The sequence below is a fragment of the Nansenia antarctica genome, assembly GCF_963989245.1.
Source record: "Nansenia antarctica genome assembly, chromosome: 14".
In the NCBI taxonomy this organism is placed as follows: Eukaryota; Metazoa; Chordata; class Actinopteri; order Argentiniformes; family Microstomatidae; genus Nansenia; species Nansenia antarctica.
The window spans coordinates 29,633,353-29,659,663 of record NC_137684.1 but is presented as its reverse complement, the minus strand read 5'-3'; the positions used below and the strand labels follow the sequence as shown (position 1 = coordinate 29,659,663).

Below are 26,311 nucleotides of genomic sequence, written 5' to 3'. Positions count from 1 at the left end.
AATGTCCTAATTCAAGGAATGTACAACCTAATGCTGAAACACAGATATGAGCTTTCCAATAGTAGGCTACATGGTGTCTCATCATGAAAACAACGCCTGTTGACATTCCCACTGCACTTCATGAGGGTGTGATACATAGGGTTAGTTTGCTAATCCGCCAAGCCTCCTAAATCTTAATTGTCTAGATGAGATGATACAGTAATGATGATGTGTATTATGTCCTAACAGATTAATGCTCTCACACTTTGGAACTCTCCACTTTCCCGAATCAATACAGTGTGTTGAATCAATACAGTCGTACAGTAACCCCTATGCACTCTGCAAACGGTATCTCCCAAGCTGCAAACAGAGCAACCAGACAGATGGGTGTCAGAATTGTAGAAGGGAATCCGTGGGTTTTTGTTTTGTCTGATATTTAGCTCTGATACAGAAGCAGCACAGTCTTACCAGTACAATACCGTAACACAGTGAACTCACAGTTGGCTCTACCCAATAGGCTGCAGGCTGCAGTGTACTAGAGGCTGCAGTGTACCAGAGGCTGCAGTGTACTAGAGGCTGCAGTGTACCAGAGGCCGCAGTGTACCAGAGGCTGCAGTGTACTAGAGGCTGTGCAGTGTACTAGAGGCTGCAGTGTACTAGAGGCTGCAGTGTACTAGAGGCTGCTAGAGGCTGCAGTGTACTAGAGGCTAGAGGCAGCAGTGTACTAGAGGCTAGAGGCAGCAGTGTACTAGAGGCTAGAGGCAGCAGTGTACTAGAGGCTGCAGTGGACTAGAGGCTGCTAGAGGCTGCAGTGTACTAGAGGCTAGAGGCAGCAGTGTACTAGAGGCTGCAGTGGACTAGAGGCTGCAGTGTACTAGAGGCTAGAGGCAGCAGTGTACTAGAGGCTGCAGTGGACTAGAGGCTGCAGTGTACTAGAGGCTGCTAGAGGCTGCAGTGTACTAGAGGCTAGAGGCAGCAGTGTACTAGAGGCTAGAGGCAGCAGTGTACTAGAGGCTAGAGGCAGCAGTGTACTAGAGGCTGCAGTGGACTAGAGGCTGCAGTGTACTAGAGGCTGCAGTGTTCTAGAGGCCGCAGTGTACTAGAGGCTGCAGTGTTCTAGAGGCTGCAGTGTACTAGAGGCTGCAGTGTATTAGAGGCTGCAGTGTATTAGAGGCTGCAGTGTATTAGAGGCTGCAGTGGACTAGAGGCTGCAGTGTATTAGAGGCTGCAGTGTATTAGAGGCTGCAGTGTACTAGAGGCTGCAGTGTATTAGAGGCTGCAGTGTATTAGAGGCTACAGTGTACTAGAGGCTGCCGTGTACCAGATTAATGTCAGGGTCACATGGATCCTGTTCCAGTTACAGTGTTTGCTTAGTGTGCGTGTGCAGTATTTCACTGCTGTGTGTGCATTGGCGGACTTTTATTAGATAAGGTGGGACATCTGGCTAGTATTGGCATGGGGAGGGGTGTTGTGTGTGTGTGTGTGTGTGTGTGTGTGTGTGTGTGTGTGCGCGGGTGAGTGAGTGAGACAGGCAAAGTCTTTCAGAAGTAAAAGCCCTATGTTTCTCCATCCACCTGTAGATCCTGTATAAGACTTAAGAACAGAACACATTAACAACACACACCTTAACGTCAGCAGTGTTTGAACAACCGCGTGGAACAATTGGCGGCCTCGACACCTTGATCAATATTTGCTATCGAACCCAGAGGGGCTGTGTTAATAACAGGAGCTTCATTCATTCACTCACTATGCCATTACATCACTATTCGCAATACAAAAACTCAATTCTTTATTTATTTTTGAGTACTCTAATACTAACAGAATTTCGAATCTATTTTTTGCAAGTCGAGAAGTCAAGAATTCTCCGCCCACTAATTGCTCTTGCTGGCAGATCTCAGAGCTCACTCTCCGCATGGTTACCAAGAACTGTGGGGGTGTGAGAGGAAATAGCTTCACTAGTCGATATATAAGTCTATAAACACACTGAGCATCAGTCTCACAACCTCGAAGGTGATCAAACAGATTTCCCTGAAGTCAGATGACAGGCGACAGCATGGAAAGATCTATATTGTTCAGCCTGTCCTTAGTGGCAGCGGCGTTATTACCTTTATAACACTCTGAAGATGCATCCTTCCTTTCTCTCCTCTTTGGGGCAATCGTTGATAGGTGATTAGATAAGTGAAAGGTCAAAACCCTTTTGTTTTCACCAATCCAATGTAAATGGTAAACGGTGCCACTGCACTTATATAGCACCTTTATCCAAAGCGCTTTACAACGGCCTCTCGTTCACCCATTCACATACACATTCACACACCAATGGCGGCAAGCTGCCATGCAAGGTGCAGGCCGGCCCGCTCACTGGGAGCAATTTGGGGTTCAGTGTCTTGCCCAAGGACACTTCGACATGTGGCCAGCCGGGGCTCGAACCGCCGATCTGCCAACCTTGCGATTATTAGACTGCAGCTCTACCTCCTGAGACACAGCCGCCCCAATGTGTTCAGATCAGTGATGGAACTCTCCCTCTCTCTCTCTCTCTCTCTCTCTCTCTCTCTCTCTCTCTCTCTCTCTCTCTCTCTCTCTCTCTCTCTCTCTCTCTCTCTCTCTCTCTCTCTCTCTCTCTCTCTCTCTCTCTCTCTCTCTCTCTCTCTCTCTCTCTCTCTCTCTCTCTCTCTCTCTCTCTCTCTCTCTCTCTCCCCCTTCACCACAATCAACCCACTTTCCCTCTCTGTACCCTGTACCCTTGTAAAAGAGTTTGACTACAGTCCAACCTCAGCAGAGGCAAGCATAGGAAACATTCAAACACTAAGGTGTGGTGCTATCTGACAGGAGAGGTTGTGCAAACAACTGAACTGAGGTGGTGATGATGAATGTATGGAAGGCTCCGGAAGGAAACGTGACTGATGTGAGTTTTATTGTATGTGTGAAAGGTGCGTGCGTGCGTGTGTGCGTGCATGTGTGTGCGTGCATGTGTGCGTGCATGTGTGTGCAGTGTGCGGTCACTTGAGGCAATTCTATCTTCACCAAGAAATGTATATTTTGGAAAGGTGTCTGAATTCATGCAGAAAGGAAGTGGTTGATATTAGTGTTAGTTATCAGGTCTGTACATGTCAGTTAAGGCATCACTCCTAGCCCTGTGGTTAACCCCTCACAGCCCAACCACCATGTCAGCGACTCCATCCCCTCTTCCACTACTCCTTTTTTCACTCCACCAATCAATCGATCAATCAATCAATCAATCAATCAATCACACATAAAAACAAACTACCAGCTGGTCAGTACAGTATCAGTCCTGTAAACCCTCGACCTGCAGGATAAGACTCAGTGTATCTCAGTTGACGCAATGTAGTTTTCTCGATATGAATAAAGGTGTTTCGCAAGGTTTGATTCTAGGTCCACTGCTGTTTCTCATTTACATAACTAACCCAGTAAACAAAGAGTCCAAAAGACGTCCTCAGGGAAGCCGGAATGCGGGTTCAGACGACGTCTTTCTAGGACGTCCAGATGACGTCTTTCTATTTCCTAGTATTTTCTGTGTTTTCTAAAGGTTACTGTGGAATCTGACTCTGGAGAGCTGTGTAAGCTGAGGGCCAGACGACCACAATGGACAATATTCTGCATACTTGCGGTCGCATAGAGGAACGAATGTTTTGAATGTTCAGATGATGACGTGGACATCGGCCTCTGGAGAGATCTCCAGGTCAGGTATGACAAAACCCAAGAGGACAAAATAACTCGCTCTGACGACACGAAGTCATGAGAACAGGAAATTCGGATGATTTTCGTGTGTATACGGGTGGAGAGGACTTAGGAATATTGTGACTGTGAATTAAAAAAATCATTGTATGACTGTAAAACATCAAACATATAACTTAACATAAATAAACAAATACATAAGTGAGGTGGGTTGGGGTTGCTCGGCCGTAACCATAGGTCATTAATTAATTACTACTGCTTTAAAGATGATTAATAATAATGATAATAATAATATTAGGTGGAAATAATGTAATATACAGGGACAAAGATGAATTCATCCATTAGGAGAATGGGATTTGATCTGACATGAGATGGGAGAGAATGATCATTACTGTAATGTAACCACTACTGTCTTGGATGTGTAATCAATCACTGGTGTGACATCTACAGTCATGGCCAGAATTATTGGCACCCATGCACTTCTGTCAGATATATTTGGTAGCACACCCATTGGAAAACATAATTGAAATCAATAGCTTCCTGTAACCATGAATGAGTTTCTTACACCTCTCTACTGGAATTGTAATTGGACCACTCTTCTTTTGCCAACTGCTCCAGGTCTCTCACATTTGAAGGGTTCCTTCTCTCAACTGCTGTTTTGAGATCGCTCCACAGCTGTTCTATGGGATTTAGATCTAGACTCATTGCTGGCCACTTCAGAACTTTCCAGCACTTTGTCTTGAACTATTTCTGGGTGTTTTTGTTTTTTTATCAGAGTTTTTATTGGGTTTCAGCATAGACACAGACAGAACATCATATCTACATCTTAAATGGTAAAACTAAGGGTAAAGAAACATAGCACAACCCCTAAACAGATGGGTAAAAAAGTGAAAAGGAAAAGAAAAAAAGTAAGAAAAAAAAGAAAATAAGAAGAAATAAGAAGCCCGGGGGTGTTTCAATAAACATGTTACTGGTAATATATTCTGAATGGGTGTTAAATTAGAAGGTGTCATGTTTCATACAAATGTTCCATTCTGGGTGTTTTTTTTAAAAGTATGCTTTGGGTCATTGCCCTGCTGGAAGACCCATGACCTCTAACAGAGACCCAGCTTTCAGATTTGGCTTTTTAAATTTTTCAAATAAACATGTGAATACCAAAGCCTTTGTAATTGCAACAATTTTCTGGGAGAAGTGGTTCATTATCTGACAGAAGTGCAATATTTTTGTCCATGACCGAATCACTGTGGACCATGTTAACCATCCGGTTAAAGATCACAGATCATGATTGGGGTGTCACCCTGTGGAGTCATCTTACTCAGATAACATGCTGGGCCATGTTATTACAAATGACCTGTGTTTTTATTTTCTCTTTTTCTTGCCTCGAGCACCTTGAAGTCAATGGCTCTGGGGGCGTGTAAATTTGACTAAATTCAACTCTTATTACAACCTACAGGTGAAAAAAGCAGGGTCGGCGAAATTACAGGAGACACTCAACAGACCTTCAACACTCAAGACCACCCTGGCTTCAGATGACGCATCACTTCCTGTTAACCTTGTTCTCCCCCTCCTCTAGGTTCTAATGGCGCACATCAAATGACATTGAAGCCAATGAGGTAAATAATGAAGTTAATAAAATTAAGTTAAGTAGAAACATGGCCTGGGGCGTTGTTTAGCATTCTAGTAAATGGATTGACTTATATAGCGCCTTATTCCAAAGCGCTTTACAATGGCCTCTCATTCACCCATACATTCACACATTCACACACCAATGGCGGCAAGCTACCATGCAAGGCGCCGGCCCGCTCATTGGGAGCAATTTGGGGTTCGGTGTCTTGCCCAAGGACAGCTCGACATGTGGCCAGCTGGGGTTTGAACCGCCGATCTGCCGACCTTGCGATCATTAGACGCCGGCTCTACCTCCTGCGCCACGGCCACAACGTGTTGAACAGTAGCTCATATCTGTGTCTCCACTTTCCCCATTTATGAACGGATATTATATATATATTTTAGTTATTGTTATTCATGTTTTTCTTTTCTTTCATTTTGCACAACTTATAGGCCTACGTCTTTACAACTGTACTGTATGTCTTCAATATGAGCAGGATATTGAAGTGCCGAGTCACGGTGTATTGGCAACATAAAACAGCTGACCCGCATCCCCCCCAATCACCCAGTGCCCAGGGAAGAACCCATATTAACATCTAACACAAACTGGGGGGTCATGATTTGTTATAGGACTGGGAGTGCCAAGCAGCTGTATTGATGTGGCCTGAGGTACACAGGCGGGGGGTGGGGGGATTAACGATCAAGGCTCCAGGCAGGTTATTAGGCAATTAGGGGCCAAGTACCTATAAATAGGTAAACAGGAGAGAGTAGGAGGGAGGTAAGCCTAATGGATATGTGTTTGTTTACGCTTTCAGAGAGCACATATGGGGTGGGGTGGGGTGGGGGGGAAGGTGTCTTTCATAGAAGAAAGACACCTGATATAGCCTAATATTTATAATCCGAATATTTATATTCTAATATTTATAATCTCTGTATTTCACAAAGTGGAGCTCATGTCTCATGTGTGTCTTATGTGGGTCAGAGTATCAACAGATCACAGAGTGTTGGAGAGTTTATAAGCACCATAATCCTAGGCCTACTACAAAGAAAATAAATCATGATTTACCGGTCAAAACATGTCCTGTCTCACTCCTTTAGGCTTCACTGTCAGCACGCTCTTAAACCCTGGATTCCTAAGGGTTTACGTGTTGCACAATATTATTCGTCCACCAACATCCACGCAGCAGGTGGGATTAAACCTGGAGCATAGATGCACAGGTGCATCCACTTAAAGCCCAATTAAACCCAGGAAATTACGCTGCATGTAAGGCTACACTTACTACCCAGAACACACTCAAGTGATGGCAAAACACTTACGTTGCAAGTAAGTCTACACTTACTACCCAGAACACACTCTGGTAGTAGTGATGGCAAAACACTTACGTTGCAAGTGGCCCTGTTCTTTATTCAATGTTTGCCCCTTTGAGATGTTTCTATTTCTTCCCTTGTGCCTCAAAGGCAAACCAGAATCAAACACACCTTCAGCAATTAAACAATGGTAAATGGTAAATGGACTGCACTTATATAGCGCCTTTTTTGCTGCTCCAAAGCTGCGCTCAAAGCGCTTCTCAAAGCGCTTCTCACGGCCTCTCATTCACCCATTCACACACACATTCACACACCAATGGCGGCAAGCTGCCATGCAAGGCGCCGGGCGGCCCGCTCACTGGGAGCAATTTTTGGGGGTTCAGTGTCTTGCCCAAGGACACTTCGACATGTGGCCAGCCGGGGCTCGAACCACTGATCTGCCAACCTTGTGATCATTAGACGGCGACTCTACCTCCTGCACAACAGCCGCCCTGTGTAACCCCCAAATGTAACCGTATTTGCAGTCTGAAGTGCAGTTTGGCTGAAACAGTGGGCTGATGAATGATATGCTGAACAAGCTTAACAGTAAGACCCTAACTTATGACTAACTCATGACTGCTGCGTTCTAAAAGGCTTCAATCGAACATGTTATTAGCACAGGAAGATGTATCGACTTACTAGCAGAAGTCTTATCTTATTGATAGAATCATCATTCTGCCACCCAGTCCCGAAATTTCAGGAAGAGGGTTAAAAAGGTTGAAAGGAGCATTGAATATTCCATAACTTAAAACGACCGGTGCAGTAATGCAATCAATATCCTAGTCTCTCTCTCTCTCGCTCACACACACACGCACACGCACACGCTCACACACACACGCACACACACGCGCACGCACACACACACACACACACACACACACACACACTCACACACTCACACACTCACACACACACACTCACACACTCACACACTCACACACTCACACACACACGCTCACACACGCACGCACGCCCACGCCATCGAATTACCTTGAATAACCTGTGACTTTTAAAGGGAACAATCAGATACACCGGAAGGCCATTGGTCGTTCACAAGAGAACAGGACAGGACTTCAGCTCTCACAAACACCAGACAAATAAAACAATTTGAAGACACATAAAACCATCTCCAACAGCAACACCTGATCTAAGTGTGATAGTTCCATACCTGATAACGTCCAACAGCTGTAAGAGCATAAAGGTTTTATCGCTTCATGACACCTTATCTCTTCTACTAAGTGTAAAAAAGAAAAAAACGCTTTATACGCGACCACATCCAGGATGTGAATCAATCTGAGATGACAGGGCATACAAGGCCGTGGCTGTGTGGCACAGAAACGCCTGGGAAAATCGTGACGTTAGAATTATAAGGCTCTATCTCCATTTTTGTCAAAATTTAGTTTTTTACATAATCTGATCCATTAGGTGTTTATTAATGCCTGTGTGGTGTTGTTTTTAAAATGTTGACATTTTTTAGTTAGTAATTAATAAAATACAAAGGTTCCATCCCACAAAACATAATGGAATGTAAAAACTTTGACGCTCAATATCTCTGAACTGCCCTAAACGGAGATAGAACCTTATCATTCTAAGCTCACGAAATAGGCTAGTTCAAGATCCGGCGACTAACAAATTACGACACCGTAATAGCTGACCTGGGGTTAGATTTGAGGAGTGGACATGAATGGTGAAAAATGCAAAAGATGCCGAGAGGAAATTGAGCCATCTACAGTAGCTTAATATCCTGGAATGTCTTCGAGAAACATCTGACTCAAATGTCTCCAGTCTAGTTAGTACTGTATGGTAATCAGCACTCGAGTTGAGGGGCCCCCCTGAAATAAAAACGGTCAAAATCATCCCCCTTCTAAAACTGCCATCCCCTCTTTCCATCCCTTATGTCATTTTATCAATGAACGTGGTATTACTGCTATTTCAACTTTTAGTTTTGTGCACATTGAGTAAAATACTGTGGGCGTTTTTACCAAGTCACTGACACTGAAGTCACTGACACTGAAGTCACTGACACTGTGGGGATGCTAAAATTGTCTCCATATGATAAAATCCACCATCCCCCCTGATTTTCTTTTACAACTTGAGTACTGATGGTAGTCTACCTTTCACCTTCTGACTGGCAGATTTTTCATTTCAGAATAAGCCGCTCCTCAAAAAGCCATAAAGCAAACACAATTCATCCTCACCTCACTTGACGGTCCCACGTCTGAATACTAGTCACTCATCACAAGGTAAACAACTCCTCACAGCTCCATGAGTAAACGCTGGTCCCAGCCTCTTATGTTTTTCATCACCCTTCCCTTTCATCATCCCCCCCTTCCCTCGCTCCCTCCATCCCTGAAGCCCAGCAGTGTAGGATCCCGCCTGGGAAGAACAGACATGTACCCGTCATCACATCCGTATTTCGAAGTGTGTGAGCTTATCACCTTTGTTTTAGTCAAGCCATCGGTTTCCTCTCAGTCTATAAGACAGTGTTCCTACAAGTTTCAACAAGTCAAATCTAAGACCTTTTTAGACCTTTTTTTAGACCTCTTTGAACAGAGTTTTAGACCTATTCGCGACACCATATGATAGCTTTTTGTCATCCTCGAGGTGATGAAATTAGGGATTTCACTGCCATACAGACAAAAAAGGAAGCGAATCGGCATTTTTTTTGGTTCCAGCTTGATTCATTTCCGCGTAAATAGATGTGGTCAGACTGATTTCCTTGCAGGATCTCATTTTTAAGACCCAACACCTCATTTTTAGACCTAATAACTGAAACTTAAGGGGCCGGTTTCACAGACAAGGCTTAAGCCTAGTCCTGGACTAAATCACACTTTCAATGTAAAATCTCCATTGAAGATGCTTTTTAGTCCAGGACTAGGCTTAAGCCTTGTCTGTGAAACCGGCCCAAGACCTTTTAGGCCTTATGAATCGGATTGCTGGATTTTAGACTTTAAGGCTTTTTAAGACCAGCGCAGGAACCCTGATAAGAACTTATTTTTCCACCTGTGTGTGTACAGAGGCTACGACGTGCTACGTCGCCTGTGTGTCTGATTGACGATAAAGGCTCAACACCCACAAGCAGGGAGATTTGGCCTGATTGCAGAGATTTGGAACACTTGTGTGCATATCTCCACTGCTTGTTAAGACCCAGGAGACAACATCAATATTTGTTTTGAATGTGGTTTGCATGGTGGAACATGAGAGCCGACAGATTTAGTATTTTTTTACAGTACACATATACACGCACGTATGTCCATATGGTATATTCAATATTCAAGCTCTTTGAAATATAAAACATCATATTATGATTATGATGACTAATGATTCTTAAGTCAAAGGTTGAATTTGACGCATCACTGTAGGTGATGAGTGCTTAGATTATGATGTCATAGATTATGATGTCATAGACACTTGTGAACTACAACTAATAGTATGATCATAATGACCAGGTCATTGATATACAAAATGAACAGTGTTGGGCCAAACACTGACCCCTGGGGAACGCCACAAGCAATGTCCAAACATGTTGAGCAGAATCTGCTGTCTCTTACTTAAATAACGTTTAACCCAATGTAACACTAGTCCCCTGATACCATATCTTTCCAGTTTATTGATTAATACGTCATGGTCGATTGTGTCAAAAGCTTTTTTTAGATCAATGAATACCCCAACTGCATGTTGTTTGTGATCTATAGCATTTGAGATTTGCTCTATTGATTCTATTATTGCCAATGATGTTGATCTTTTTTGATCTGAATCCATATTGACTGTCTGTAAGTAATGTGTGCTTTTTAAAAACATGTGTCCAGTCTGTTGTTGAAGAGTTTTTCTAATATTTTGGAGAATTGTGGAAGGTAAAGAGACTGTAGTCTGTAGTTTGTGAAGCGGTGTTTGCTCCCAGTTCTATCCAGAGGTATGACTTTAGCTATTTTCATTTGATCTGGAAATAAACCGGTTTGGAATGATAAGTTACAGATGTATGTTAATGGTTTAGAAATTTCCTCAATAACGTTTTTCACCACTGTCATATCAACGTCATTAAAGTCAGTAACTGTTCGTGGAAAGTAGGGGTGGGCATCGACGATCGATAATTGATCGATAAGGATCTTGGTCGATCACAAAATAAAACATTTGGTCGATCACAAAAAAAAATAAAAAAAATAAATTTGTGATCGACCAAATGTTTTATTTTGTGATCGACCAAGATCCTTATCGATCAATTATCGATCGTCGATGCCCACCCCTAGTGGAAAGTGTTCGAGCAGGTTTGGGGAAAGGATAGTGCTTAATCATTTGAAATTGGTGGCTCAGTCAAAGCCAGACAACAATGTTATTTTTAACTAAAAAAGCGTTTTTTATTGGGAACGGTTTAGTGGTATCAAACATTGGAAACTGTCCAACCCTACTGCATGCACACACACACACACACACACACACACACACACACACACACACACACACACATTTTAAATGCTTTATTTATGTCCACATAAATACAAAGTGCATTAAGGACATAAACACTATCAGTGCAGTCAGTTCATTGGGAGACATTCATTTACGTTTGTGACTGTATAGCAACCATCGTACACATATAATATTAACACAGAGGATGTTTCAGATGTGGGTTAACAGATACAACAGCATTACTGTAACACCATATCTACTCTAAGGGTACAAAAAGCAACGCCGTCTCCATATTGAGCGGCTACCGATAACAGCAGATATGGAGCAATACCTTGCTAACTGTTTAGCCTTTCTCTTGGAGATGTGGGCCATCTGAAGACACACACACACACACACACACACACACACACACACAGCGCCTGTGGTACACCACCTCACAGATGCTTTGTGAGTCAAGTAGGTAACTCCTTCATAACCTTTGAATTATTCACCAGATTAACCGTGTTGTCGGAAACTATTAACCGTGTTGTCGGAAACTAGCAACTGGGGAAGTTGTTGTCTTGCCGTTCAGCATTGTCTATTGAATCAACACAACTTCATCTCTACAGAGTAGAGTAGAGTAGTAACAGTATTTGGTCACATTAAAATAAATTCATTTTACATGAACATATATTGTATGTACATACACAATGTCAGAGCATTACTTTGGACTGGATGAACTTCTGCTTCCACATATTGACCTTGGCCCTCGTCCAGGTGACTAAGAACACGCATTACAGACGGTTCCTCAAAAACTCCCCGCCAACTGTCGGATAAAAGCATCGCTCACAGACAGCTGGAGAGAGACCACAGAGTGAAGGTTAATGCCAGAACTGCCGTGCCTTTTTACCTACTAAAAGAGCCGCCTCGTTGACCCCCTCTTTACATTGGGAAGCTGCTATTTACACACAACGACCACTAGTTGGCCGCTTGTAAATTAGCCTGCTTCCTACACAGAAAAACTGCAAAATAGCTTTATATATTAGCTTATCCTGATGTGGTTTTGAAAATGTAAGGATACTGGGTGGTAGAACGCAGATATCTAGGAAAAGTCATGAAAGGAGGGTCCTGAAATTTGATCGAGTGCAAAGATAGAACATTTTCTTTTACTCACAGGGGTCAAATTATGGCTATTCTAATAAGTGGGTCTGTGAGGGAAATGTCTACTTAATGTCTAAGAACTACTTTGGTAAGCATTATGTTATTCGTTTGTTATACGTATGAACTGGAAAGGTCAATTTATCATTAAACAACTGCATTGTAATTGCAAAATCATTGCCCTGTTGTGTTTCCAATGCGGAATCACAGTATACAGGCTGTGCATATTCATGCTAATATTCAACCCCTGGTGACTAGCAGCTGTCGATAGCATCGACTGTGCCGTAAAATAACCATCATTCTACAACAGCATGTTTGGATACCGGATTCTGATTGGCTAGCAACAGTGGTAAATATCCCACAAATATTCCACAACCCCCTTCCTCTCATGGTAAGTTGCTTCTTTATAAAAAGCTCAACAGTGCAGACTGATATCTCAATAAGATTGAAACAACAACGTCTCTCTGTTCTTCTACATTTGCATGATATTTTCCTATTTGCTTTAAGTCACTGCTGCCGTTGATAGAGAGAGGAAAGGTGGACTCCCTTTCCCACCCCACCCCACCCCAGCCCAGCCCCCTCACTATACCAACCATCATTCTAAAACATTCAACAGTCGACCAGCAGACCGATAATATGTCAATAAGACTGAACAAGCGACTTAAAAAAACAATATCAATCTCACTAATCTCACAATCTCCTACATTTGCATGATGATATTTTCCTATATTTGCTTAGATCAAGTAACTGCTGCCCGTTCATAGAGAGAGAAAGGGTGACTCACCCACCCGCCCCCCACCCCCACCCCAGCCCCCCCCCCCCCCCAACTGACAGATAGACAGCTGGGGCTCACGCACGGCCCTCTGGGCTTGTCTGACAGGTTCAGCCCCACACCTCTCAATTACAGAACCCGTTGGAGCGTTGGAGCGTGGGACACGACACACGGTAACACAACAAAAGCAACGGTTGGTTTGACTTACTGTCCACATTGGGATTATGCAACGCAGAACAAAGCCCAACCAGCGAGAGCGGTTATGTCACAGGCATTCGCTGCATGCTTGCTAGGGATGCTCCGATTTATCGGCCACCGATTTAAATCGGCCGATTTCACTCCAAATGACTCGATCGGTGATCGGCAAAAATGGCCGATCGCAAAAACCGATTTTTTTTTTTTTTTTTTTTTTTTTTCTGGGGAAGACAGATAACTGAACAGAAAACATAGGAGGACGTAACAGTATGTAAACCATGAAGGCCACGTTTATGATGTCTTTTATACAGCCATATCGACTGACTTGGGCTTCAGGCCCTAACTGGGTGATAGGCCAGACCTTTACTATGCCATAAAAATGGGTCTGCGTTTGCTTGGTGCCTAATGGATCAAAACTTTTGTCTAAAAAGCAAAAAATATTTAGGCTATCCAGTCAGTTATGTATTTAAAAAAAAATCGGTATCGGTATCGGTTGATCTTGAGGAAACAAATCGGTGATCGGTATCGGCCCCAAAAATCCAGATCGGAGCATCCCTAATGCTTGCATGGGAGAGGTAGGTTTTCTGAGGTAGTCACTGAGATGGTTCTTTTCCTTAAGGGAAGAACGAACAGCCGTTGGGTGTCTTAAACGGGCGCTTCCTCAAAAAACGAGGACGGTTCTGGTTTCATTCCGATATTGAGACACCGCAGAGACACACCACAAACAATGGACACCACCACGCTACGGCAGACCGTTGTTTATACGGCTTTGCTAAGAGTCTGTGTCGCTTAAAATGAGGTCAGGAGTTCACAGAACAAAGTTGTAGTGACTTGGGAATTTGATGGGAATAACAGTGACGGTCGTGATGATCAGGTGTCAGGAGACAGAATCAAACACTGAGATATTCAGACATAACGGAGAAGAGACATACAGAGTCCAAGTGAGTCAGAGAAAGAGGTCAGAGGTCAGTCACGGGAAATGGTACAATCAACGTGTTTGAGTCACAGAGCAGAGGACAGAGGTACCCCCCCACACACACACACGTAAACACGTGTGCACAGTGCACACACACAGTGCACACACACACACACACACACACACACACACACACACACAGACAGGTAAACAGGCATGCACACACACGCCACAGTGAGGGTCTCAAAGGTGCAACTGCACGCATACGCCCCCTCACACACACACACACACACACACACACACACACACACACACACACACACACACACACACGTAAACACGTGCACACACACACACACACACACACACACACACACAGACAGGTAAACAGGCATGCACACACACACACACACACACGCCACAGTGAAGGTCTCAAAGGTGCAAAAAACTGCAACTCACGGTGAGCGGCAGCGAGCAGACCACGAAGATGACCGTCATGGATGCCAGCAGCACCAGGTGATCCATCTCCTCCTCCCCCTGTCCGAACCACGCCAGGTTGATCTTCCTCTTCCTCAGCCCAGTCACCACCGAGCCGCGCCGGGTCACCTGGCTCCGGTGCATCCGGCACAAACTGACGATCACCGAGCCGTTGCACAGGAACACCACCACGATCAGCAGCGCCATGAACGAGGCGTACGACAGCGAGAACGCCAGCACGCTCTTCTCCTCCTCCAGGCCTTCCCCGGCCGCCTCCATCTTGATGTAACACCACGTGCCGGGGCAGTACTGTTTGTGCCGGCCGTAGCCCACGAAGGGCAGGGCGCAGAAGGCCGAGGTGAAGAGGTAGACGAGGACCAGCGCCGCCTTGGCGAAGCTCCGCCGGACGCACTTGGAGTAGAAGTACGGGTGGCTGATCGCCAGGCAGCGCTCCACGGCCATGGCGCACAGGATGAGCATGGAGGCCAGGCCGAAGAAGGTCATGGCGAAAGCGAAGAGGCTGCAGAGCCGCATGTCCCCGGTGAGGCCCAGGAGGGTGGCCCGCCGGGCGTAGCACCAGAACACCACGGGGCTGAGGAAACAGGTGCCCAGGAGGTCGGTGAGGGCCAGGCCCGTCACCAGGATGCAGAAGACGGAGGTCTTGGTGCGCCGCTCCTTGCGGTGGACACCGAGGATGGCCAGGGCGACCAGGTTGCCGACCACGCCGGCCACGAACATGAAGATGCTCACCACGGGGTTGCCGTCCACGTGGATCCGGGTGCTGTTCTCGCACGTCTCGTTGGGGAACATCGTTTTGAGTCGGAGGGATGGATGTGGGTGTTGTTGTGGGATGTTGGGGAGGGTGGGGGGGTGGGGGGTGAGTCTGTGACGCTGAGCTGTCCTTCCTCAGTGTGGAGAGAGAGAAGGATGGATTGAAAAGAAGGAGATGAAGATCTCCCACGCTCTTGGAGTCATCACCACCTCTTCTTGGCAGCCGAGATGGGGGGGGCGCGTGTCTGATGCCATGGCATTGCTCTGAGTCAAAGTGTGATTCAGTGGAGTTTCCCCTAAGCCGCCGTTTCCATCGCTGTGGGTTGCAGTTCTGATGAAAGGAGGAAAAGGTTATCAGAGATAGACGTAGAGATAGTAGTGATAAGATAGTAGTGATAAGAACATAGAAATGTGATAAGAAGTCACATACTTTCAATTCCTTTTCAGACAAATCTGATCTCAGAGATAGAAGTAGTAGAGATGTGATAAGAACATGTGATAAGAAATGTGTTAAGAAGTCACATTAAGTTAAATTCCTTTCAGACAAATCTGATCTCTGTTAAAAATCCAGAATTGGTGTTAGGTAGGCTATGGTAGTTTAACCTAATTAATAACTCGCATTCATTACACTGTTGGAACCCGACAAGAATCAAGGACTGGACTCACCGCTCGCTCTCCTGCGCTGGCGACAAATACTGTATTCCCTGCCACTCCTTAACGTTTATTCAGCGCGCACGTCCTGGAGTCCTGGAGCGCCCATGTGCGATTTTTACGAGAGAACGTCAAACTCCGACTGGCGCTCCGGACGCACTGACAGCCAGATCCACTGACACAAGTTCTGAAAGAGTGAGAGCCGCCTCTCTGAGCTTCGCCCACGCATCTCTCTCTCTCTCTCTCTCTCTCTCTCTCTCTCTCTCTCTCTCTCTCTCTCTCTCTCTCTCTCTCTCTCTCTCTCTCTCTCTCTCTCTCTCTCTCTCTCTCTCTCTCTCTCTCTCTCTCTCTCTCTCTCTCTCTCTCTCTCTCTCTCTCTCTCTCTCTCTCTCTCTCTCTCTCTCTCTCTCTCTCTCTCTCTCTCTCTCTCTCTCTCTCTCTCTGTCTCTCTCTCTCTCCCTCTCTCTCCCTCCCTCTCTCTCTCTTTCCCTCTCTTCTCTCTCTCTCTCTCTCTCTCTGCAGGTATAGCTTTTCTCGAATCTATTCAGCCCCACCTTTCTGGCGCGCACTGTTATTTATAGTTTGTTGTCATTTTTAATTGTATAATAACTTGTATTTGTACAGCACTTTTCCTGCAAACGTTGCAGCTCAACGTTTAGCCTATTTCTAACGCGAGAGATGGGCAATCAAAAGGAAATTAAAAACCTGATTTTGCTCGAAGCGTTTGGAAATTGTATTTCTGTATCAATACCCTATAATATATATATATATATATATATATATATATATATATATATATATATATATATATATATATATATATATATATATATATATATATATATATATATATATATACTTCACCTCCTCAACCCCAAAGGCTCTTTTAAGAGCCAACCACTTCTCTCTCCGAAAGAGCAATGCATCACTCCATCCTCTGTTTGTCTGCGCTGTGAGTCTCGTGTTGTGAAAAGTACTAATTCCGATGTCATGTACGAGGCAGATCACATAGCATTCATACATACACTGGGTTAGGCAGCAGAAAAGATCCTCGTGATTTCACCGCTTCAGCATTCAAAATAACATTCAGTCCTTCACAAGGTTTTAAACATCACCCCTTCCTTGTGTAGTGAACCTTTACAACTAGTAATGAAACTTTAGATTAAGGATAGAGGACAACAATGATGAAGTTAGATTAAGGATAGAGGACAACTAGTAATGAAACTTTAGATTAAGAATAGAGGACAAATTGGACAACAGTGTGCAAACAGCAGCGAGATTAAAGGACGTCCAATGGAACACAACACCGTAAAGACGAAATAAGTGTCTGCACCGTGTTTACACTGTTCTTGTTAATTTGTATTCATATAATCGTACATTACATTACTTTTTTTTGTATCTTCACACTTGCTTTAGCTTTTAAAAAGAACAATTTAAAGGATAGATTATCATTGACAAAAGATATAGGAATGACATCTCTTTGAAGGCAACGGTTTGGGGGAGGGGCCAAACAAAGGAAGCGCGCGGCAGGTGTTTGAATTTGTGGCGGCAACGGCGCGGACGGTGCTCGTGTCCAATGGCAGCCGGAGAAGGAGGCAACAACGAGCCAATGAGCGCGTCTATATTCGCCAACCAATCGGGGCACGACTGGGGGTTTATAAATGTACAACGTTCTCTTAAGATTGGTTATACTTCAACTGAACGAAGGAAGTTAGAGTCATGGCCAGAACCAAGAAAACTGCTCGTATCTCCACCGGCGGCAAAGCGGCCAGGAAGCTCACCGCTCGTATCTCCACCGGCGGCAAAGCGGCCAGGAAGCTCAACGCTCGTATCTCCACCGGCGGCAAAGCGGCCAGGAAGCTCACCGCTGGTATCTCCACCGGCGGCAAAGCGGCCAGGAAGCTCACCGCTGGTATCTCCACCGGCGGCAAAGCGGCCAGGAAGCTCAACGCTCGTATCTCCACCGGCGGCAAAGCGGCCAGGAAGCAGCTCGCCACCAAGCAAACCGCTAATAAATTCACCCAAATCGCTCGTATGTCCACCGGTGGCAAAGACCCCAGGAAGCTCACCGCTCGTATGTCCACTGGTGGCTACCCCTGGGGTAGTACCCCAGCGTCTAAACAACGTCTAAATGGCCCGTAGACATCAGCCAAGCCCAAGGCAAAGAAGGCAGCCCCAAAGAAGAAGTAAACATTCAAAGTGTGACACCACTTAAACCACAAAAAGGCTCTTTTAAGAGCCAACCACCTTTCCCTTAAAAAGTGCATTTTCATCCATGACAACAGAAAAAGTCCAGTGTGTGTTTTAGAAATGACTTTACACCAGTGTCAACCACTGACTCATACACACAATAAGGATTTGACAACTAGGCCTAGTTTACTCGTACTTTTACATAGGCTATAAAGTGTCTCACTCGGTAGATGTGTGTGCGGAAGAGGGTACGCCAGTGTCCACAAAATTGCTTATAATATCGACATATACAGATGTAGTTCCTCTTTCCGATACACCCTTATGTTTATTTGGATCGAAATACGCGCCAATATGCCCCAAACCCCCCCCTAGTGGGGCCCCGCCCCCTTCTAGCTTGAAATGGACTTCTAGCCCCGCCCCCTTCTCCTCTCAACTGTCAGCAGCAATCATGAAGCGATCGCACATTTCTGGTCACCAAAAAAGAAACGAGAAGACAATGAAAAACGACACCAGGATAGTGGTAAGTGGATAGAAACTGCAGAGTGCAAAAATGTAAATAAGATGCAGAGTGCAAAATAAGTAAGATGTCTTAGGCAGGCAGACAGACAGACAAGCAGGCAGACAGACAGACAGACTCAGTGGAGTCATGTAAAATGTAAATAAGAACACCAGCGGTTTCAGAATATACTTGTTTATTGATTTTTTGATTTATTTGTTTATTTATTTGTTGTTCTTGCTCTGTTTGATATTAATGTTGCTGTTTCAGAATGTGAAAACACCAGCAGTTTCAGAATGTAAGTGTGTTAAGAGTTCTAATAAGCACCATTGTGAGTTGATATTTCATTATTTATATTGCTCCAATTTGATGTTACTACACATGGCTCCTTTGTTGATCAAATACTCGGACGTGTGTGTGACTGTTAATTAATACATTATGACATTTATAATGAATTCCTTTGTTTCAGACTGTTTTTTTACTTACACACACACGAGCGCGCGCATATGCGCGAACTTCGTAAAACCGTATTATATTTTATAGTGTCAGGGAAATAAATAAAATTTAAAATTTCCACATCGTCACCCGCCTAAGACCCTTACCAGGGGCCTCCATAATGTTGTTTGCTTAGGGCCCCCAAAAGTCTAGGGGCTCCACTGTATACTAATACCACTATTCAATATTTCGGTGTAGTAATTGGCCTGCACTCACTGTCAACCTGGTTGGCAGTTGCATATTCAATATGTTCATCTCCCATAATCTATAATAATGTCATATAACAAAAACGTTATAATAATATTCAATATGAAATATGTCTGTTTCTTTAGACAATACTTTGCATTCAAGTCATAAGGTCGTGCCAACAGTTCGATACAAGTATGCGTTTCATAACAGCGATCCATCTGACAACAGTTTGGTTCCAGCCTTGGGTAGATGTGATTGTCCTGGTGCCATATGCGTATTATCCTAACCGCACAGTGACTGGTCGTGCCAGTCAAACACGTTCCCTGAGTTAAGGCCAGTGTCAACCTCTGCTAATCACTCATCCTTGATTTCTCTATTTGGTTTGGCACTACTGAGGTAACCAGAGTGTTTGGTCTCTGTGGTATGTCTGTATAATGTGAGTGTGTGTGTGTGTGTGTGTGTGTGTGTGTGTGTAATAATAATAATAATAATAATAATGCATTTATATTGTATATATTGTAAAGCGCTTATATATACAGTGGGGGAAATAAGTAGTTGATCCCCTGCCAATTTTGTAAGTTTGCCCACGGACAAAGAAATGAACGGTCTATCATTTAAATGGTAGGTTAAAAAATGTTTTTACAGTGAGAGACTGAATATCAACCAAAAAATCCAGGAAAAACACATTATATGAAAGTTATAAATTGATTTGCATTTGATCGAGGGAAATAAGTATTTGATCCAAAGCAAAACATGACTTAGTACTTGGGGGAGAAACCCTTTTTGGCAAACTCAGAGGTCAGATGTTTCTAGTTGGTCACCAGGTTTGCGCACGCCATGCGTGTGTGTGTGTGTGTGTGTGTGTGTGTGTGTGTGTGTGTGTGTGTGTGTGTGTGTGTGTGTGAGAGAGAGAGAGAGATAGAGGGAGAGAGAGAGAGAGAGAGAGAGAGAGAGAGAGAGAGAGACAGAGAGAGAGACAGAGAGAGAGAGAGAGAGACAGAGAGAGAGAGAGAGAGAGAGAGAGACAGACAGAGACAGAGAGAGAGAGAGAGAGACAGAGAGAGAGAGAGACAGAGAGAGAGAGAGACAGAGAGAGAGAGTGAGAGAGAGAGAGAGAGAGAGAGAGAGAGAGAGAGAGAGAGAGAGGACCACCACCACCCCACTCATCTGAGGCTTGTATTTGGATAAGCCATTAGAGGTGGTGAGGAGAGCCACATGCCATCACAGCTGTGACCAATTTCTGAATCTCTCAGAAATGAGCCGTAGTTCCCGACTCTGTGTTCCCGACTCTCCTTGGCACACGGCCCGTGTTATCATCCCCACTCCAAACACACGCTGTGGTGCGGGGCTGTAATGAGGATGGATAGTGTTGGGTAATGTAGACGCTTCACTAGATGATGCACAATATATATACAGTCGTCACTTACAACGATTACAGGTCGATTTGTCACAGAGGAGATCAACCTCTGGCTGGTCCAAAGAAAGCTTTGCTTGGCGTGTTCCTCTAGGTACATAACATGTTCTGTTGAGCCGTCATACTTTCATTGAGGATAGATTATTATATAAAATTCTCTTGGTGATAAGCGCCAAATAGGGAGCTTGTAATCAGGAGCCAGCTTTATAAATACACTTATATTAGAAATGCTTTGAAAACTAATGCTGATGTGAAGTCGTGCAACATTATTTGCAGTTGTTGCACAGTGGTTGCACAGTTGAGAAATTGTTTTTGCTAGTTTTTTTTCTCCACCGAATTTGTGTATTTATGTGACGTAAGTGTGATAAGTGTAATTAATCATGACTACTCCCTAAGTAATCATTAATCATGTTAATCGTGAATACGTGTGATAAGTGTAATTAATCATGACTACTCCCATCAGATAAGGTAAACACTTTCTTTTTACTATTTACATTAATAATATTGGATTACCTGTAAGTAATTGTAACCTATGCTGATGACACTGTATCTGCTATTGCCCCTACAATTGACGAGGCTCTTTCTGAGCTATAGTCTGTATTCGCTGAGAGAGCATTTGCTGGGCTGAGGTTGGTGGTTATTGCTGGAAAAACCAAATATATGTTATTTACCAGATCACTGAAAAAACTGATTTATGTACTTTGGGTGGTGCCCTCATTGAACATGTCCCCATTAAACACCTGGGCATTTGGTTTAACAAAGTCTTGACGTTCAGAAAATATACAGATGAGCTTATTAAAAGTTACGTTTATTTAAGGTGGGCTTCTTTTATAGGAATAGATATCACGTTTCTCTGAGCAGCTGAAAGCAGATTGTGCAATCAACCTTCATGCCAGTGCCTGCCTATGGTGATATCATCTACCAGAATGCAGCAGCCACTACTGTTAAACCTTTGGATGCCATCTCCCATAGCGCCAATCGCTTTATCACAGGTGATAGTTTTATTACATCATTGCATACTTTATCAAAAGGTCAGCTGCACCTCGTTAAACTCCTTTAAATGTCTTCATTACTCATTACATTACATTGAAAGTCCTGTGGCTGTGTTTGTTTTGGGTCATAGCTAGTTTAACCTATAGTCCTACTCAGTGTTTTCGTTGTAAGTTTCTACGCACAGGCCCAAAGGGGATAGGTAAGATACCCATGGGTCTACACTTTAACACGTAGAAACCTTTCATATGTTACGGTACATGTGGGAATACGGTACATGTGGGAAAACTAGGGTTAGGGTTAGGTGCTAGGGTGCTACGCTTAGGGTTAGGGTTAGGGGTAGGGTTAGGGTTAGGGTTAGGATTAGGGTTTGGGTTAGACATGCCAGCATGTACCAAGTGGACGTAGCACCTAACCCTAACCCTAGTTTTTCCACATGTACCGTATTCCCACATGTACTGTAACATATACATCAGGTTAGGAATGGATGGCAACCTTTTCCTATGTATCTTAGAGCTTGGGTGGTTAGGTAGTCAGGGCTTTCCTGTCGTTCATTATTTTGGCATCGTTCAGGGTCCCCTTTGGTTTCCTTGTGACGTGTTATTGTCATTTAATAAATTCTTTAATTTTAGTTCCGCCTTTGTAGTGTTTTTCTGTTTGAGAGCTCACCCACTCCCCACAGCATCACTGCAACATGGTAGACTCTAGTTCCCTAGACTAAAGGGCTGCGGCTGAAAAGGCCCTATCACCCCAGGTCCGGAGCTTGGTCCTGGTGGTCTTGAGGGTGGTTTGGTCGTCAAACCTGAGGCAACGGGAGGGGGTGTGGAGGGGGACAAGGTCAGCAAGGTAGGAGGGGGCCAGATTGTTGATGGCTTTGTAAGTGGTGAGTAAGATTTTGAATTGGATCCTGTATTTGACCGGGAGCCAGTGTAGGTTTTGGAGGACAGGGGTGATGTGGTCACGGCGGCGAGTGGAGGTGAGCAGACGGGCAGCAGAGTTCTGGACATATTGGAATTTGTTTAGGATGTTATTAGGCAAACCGTAGAGGATGCTGTTGCAGTAGTCGAGTCGGGAAGTTACGAGGGCGTGGATGAGTGTTTCAGCAGCGGAAAAGGACAGGGAGGGTCGGATGCGGGCAATGTTCCTGATGTGGAAAAATGTAGATGATTATTAGATTATAATGATAAATGCATATACACGGACACAACATTATACTTTTTGTACCATTCTATTATTGTATTGCTCAATTGTATCTTGCCTCATTTTTTCCATTGCCATTTTATTTTCTCTTGCTGCTGCAATGTCGACTGAAACTGAAGCCATAAGTATTTTACTCTCTTGTACTTGTAATGGGATGTAATAAACTTTTGGAAGATATGGCAATAAAAAAACTAAAGTTTGTTTCTTGAGGGTTAGCTGACAACCCCACTGACAGATGACAGGTAGATAATGACAGGTAGTGTAATGGGGGAGTGGTTATCTTAAGGGAGTGGTTGGGGTGGAGTTAACCAACTATTGTTCCCACCCATTACCTACCTGTGAAATGTGGCTGTGAATACTTTGAGGCCGGATTTCTCGGCTCGCTGATTTGGGGGGTATCAACATTCAAATATGTGTAAGTTCTTCAACTTGTTTCAGATTTCAATGTATGACACATCATTTGAAAACGTACAATCTGCCCTTTCATAATAATAAATGACGTTTCCAGACTTGTGGACCTTTTCTTCAAACCCTGTCATATTTTTCGCTTCATTGCTTTTCAATAGGAGCACCATAATATTTGCTCAAAGACATTTGTTTGAGACATAATAGATTATGCAACCCTGTGAATCAGAGAAGAATCATTGTCTGAAGCAAAGGTCATCAAGGTCTGTACGTTACGGATGAATGGTTGCACCTGGGACACATACAGGTCACGCAAGCATTTAAACCATTTATAGGGCAATACTCTTATTTTGAAGATAAAAATAAGTCCCATTTTTAAGGACTTTCAAAAAACATCACAAACCTGGAAGTCAAAACTACAGTGAAGACTCTCAAATGATATTTAACATTTACAAAGGATTGGTAGGCCAGCTTGTTATGTCTGCACATTGGGTTAACGGTGACGCATTAGTGTTCAATTGTTCTGTTATTGTGATGTGATGCCTGAGTGATGATGTCTGTATATATCTGTGATGGATTGCTCTGTTCTGATCTGTATATCTGTGATGGATTGCTCTGTTCTATGAGTTGATGTTTAGTAAAGCCACGTTGAAGTACTTGCTACGAGGGTGTCGTGCGTTCATGATTACAAACATAATACAGCTGCTTCCTCGAAAAAAGAAAGAAAGATGTGAATCACATAGAGCTAGGCCAGCAACTTACATGAAAGGTGATGGCATCATAACTAGGCATCATCATCAATCATAATATTATGCTTGTTTTGACCCTGTCATGACTGGCTATTGTACAGCTACCTAGCTAGCTCCACATCTGGTGGCCACACCCATGGCTCAATATCATGCAATTGAAAATGCTAATTTTGAAAGGCCACAACCCTCACACCATATGGCAGAGAGTTCTGAAATGTGTCGGTCATATGTTTGTCTCTTCACAGGGAACACATTTGAAAATTACATCTCAGCTGCAACAGCTGGGCTGATCTACCTACATCTATATACTGTATACAGTTTCTATGGACTAAGTTCTATCAATGCAAAAAAAAATCTGTCAGCCAATCAGCATTACAGACCTCTCACAAACATAGCGTGTGTGTGTGTGTGTGTGTGTGTGTGTGTGTGTGTGTGTGTGAGAGAGAGAGAGAGAGAGAGAGAGAGAGTAGAGTAATATACAGAGATGAGTTAGAGAAACAGTGGCAATGAAACCTTCTAGTCAGATTACTGAAGGGAGGTGTGTGTGTGTGTGTGTGTGTGTGTGTGTGTATGTGTGTGTGTGTGTGTGTGTGTGTGCGTTTCCATGTGGTTGTGTGTGTGCGTGTGTGTGTGTGTGTGTGTGCGTGTGTGTGTCCGTGTGTGTGTGTGTGTGTGTGTGTGTGTGTCTGTCCATGAGTCTGACTTCCTCGCCACAGTTCAATCAAAGGGTTTCTCTGCCTCATCATTCCTCTGTCATCCAGACCCAGAGGCCTCTGCATGTCCCACAGTGAGATGTTTTATGATGTCTGCATGATTACACCACACAGGTATGTTACAGTTACACACACCTGAGTAACGATCACTCAGTCCGCCTCCCGGCTATACCTACTGAGGCCTGTACAGGGTTCCCGCGCTGGTCTTAAAAAGCCTTAAAGGCTAAAATTCAGCAGTCCGATTTATAAGGCCTAAAAAGGGCTTAAATAAGTGAGATTTCGGAAATCGGTCTTAAAGATGAGGTGTTAGGTCTTAAAAATGAGATTAGCTTGTCCTGCAAGGAAGCTTTTGTGCACTTTGTTCTCTTCACGTTGAAGTGACTTTCTACAGTTAACTGTTCATGTTAACACATTTACTTTTGAGTAATTATGGGACTTATTTATTTTATATGAATTATCCTTCAGACTTTTTTGTCTGTATGTATGGCAGTGAAATCCCTAATTTCATCACCTCGAGGATGACAAAAAGCTATCATGTGGTCTAAAATTCTATCCAAAGAGGTCTAAAAAGGTCTTAAATCTGACTTGTTGAAACTTGTAGGAACACTGCTGTAGGAGTGGTGTCCTATCCTATCCTCTCGTTATAAAATATCGATGCGGCAGAAGATTCAATTGGAATTTTTCCTCCTCAGCAGATTCATATTAAGCCCAGCTGCGTCTGCTCCTCCATAACGGGAGGTTTTCCATTACGGAGACACAGTAGCCATAACTCGACCATAGCCAAGCAAATAAACACGCAAAGTGAATCAGATGTTCTGCCAAATGAGTATAACATTTTAGTGGTTCTGTTTTCCCTCTGGGCAATGCTGTTTACCTTTCACCTCTCAAGCCCGGGGCTTAAAGAAAAACGTATTCAACTGTAATGTATCGGCTGGTCAACCATGGTCTACATTTTATTTATTTTTTACATTTTTGGCATTTAGCAGACGCCTTATTCCAAAGCGACTTACAATCAATACATTTGAATACTAAGCAAGTGAATCATCAATCCACCAGTCGTAGCAGGAAGAGTAATCCAGCTCAGGCCCGGGGCCACTGATAGAAGGAAAAACCTTCTTCCATCACCTTCTTCTAAACTTTTTTTTTTTTTTTACACTGGAGAAACAGAGAAACAGTACAAGGGGGGCAATATAAGTTTTTAGGGACTCAGTAAAGGGGAAAGCGGGTGTCTTTAGGAGACGCAGTGCTGAGGGGCAGAAGATGTCTCAGGAGGAGCAGTCCTTGGGTCTCACCCAATGAACTGGTGGGGACTAGAGGTTGTTACTTTGAGTATTCACTAATAGTGTCTGTTACACCTGAAGTCCAGTGTTGTTATAAGCTAAAAAAGGGGCAACTTTTAGGTTAGTGAAACATTTGAAGGTGAGGACAGAGGAAACAATTAAACTAGCTTAATGGCTAGACACAATTGTACTCCCATAATGCCATAATAAGTTAATGGGGAAAATATGGGCGGTTATTGTTAA

General features: G+C 43.8%; 1 protein-coding gene across 1 annotated transcript in view; it reads right to left on the bottom strand.

Moving 5' to 3' along the window:
* Positions 1-15,335, bottom strand: part of ptgir (prostaglandin I2 receptor) — a gene marked incomplete at both ends in the record, with an annotated part of 36,060 nt that extends 20,725 nt beyond the window's left edge. Inside the window, one exon of the mRNA XM_080544777.1 lies at positions 14,508-15,335. Within this exon, the coding sequence (XP_080400903.1) occupies positions 14,508-15,335 (828 nt within the window). The remainder of the gene's footprint in view (positions 1-14,507) is intronic.
* Positions 15,336-26,311: the final 10,976 nt, after the last annotated feature.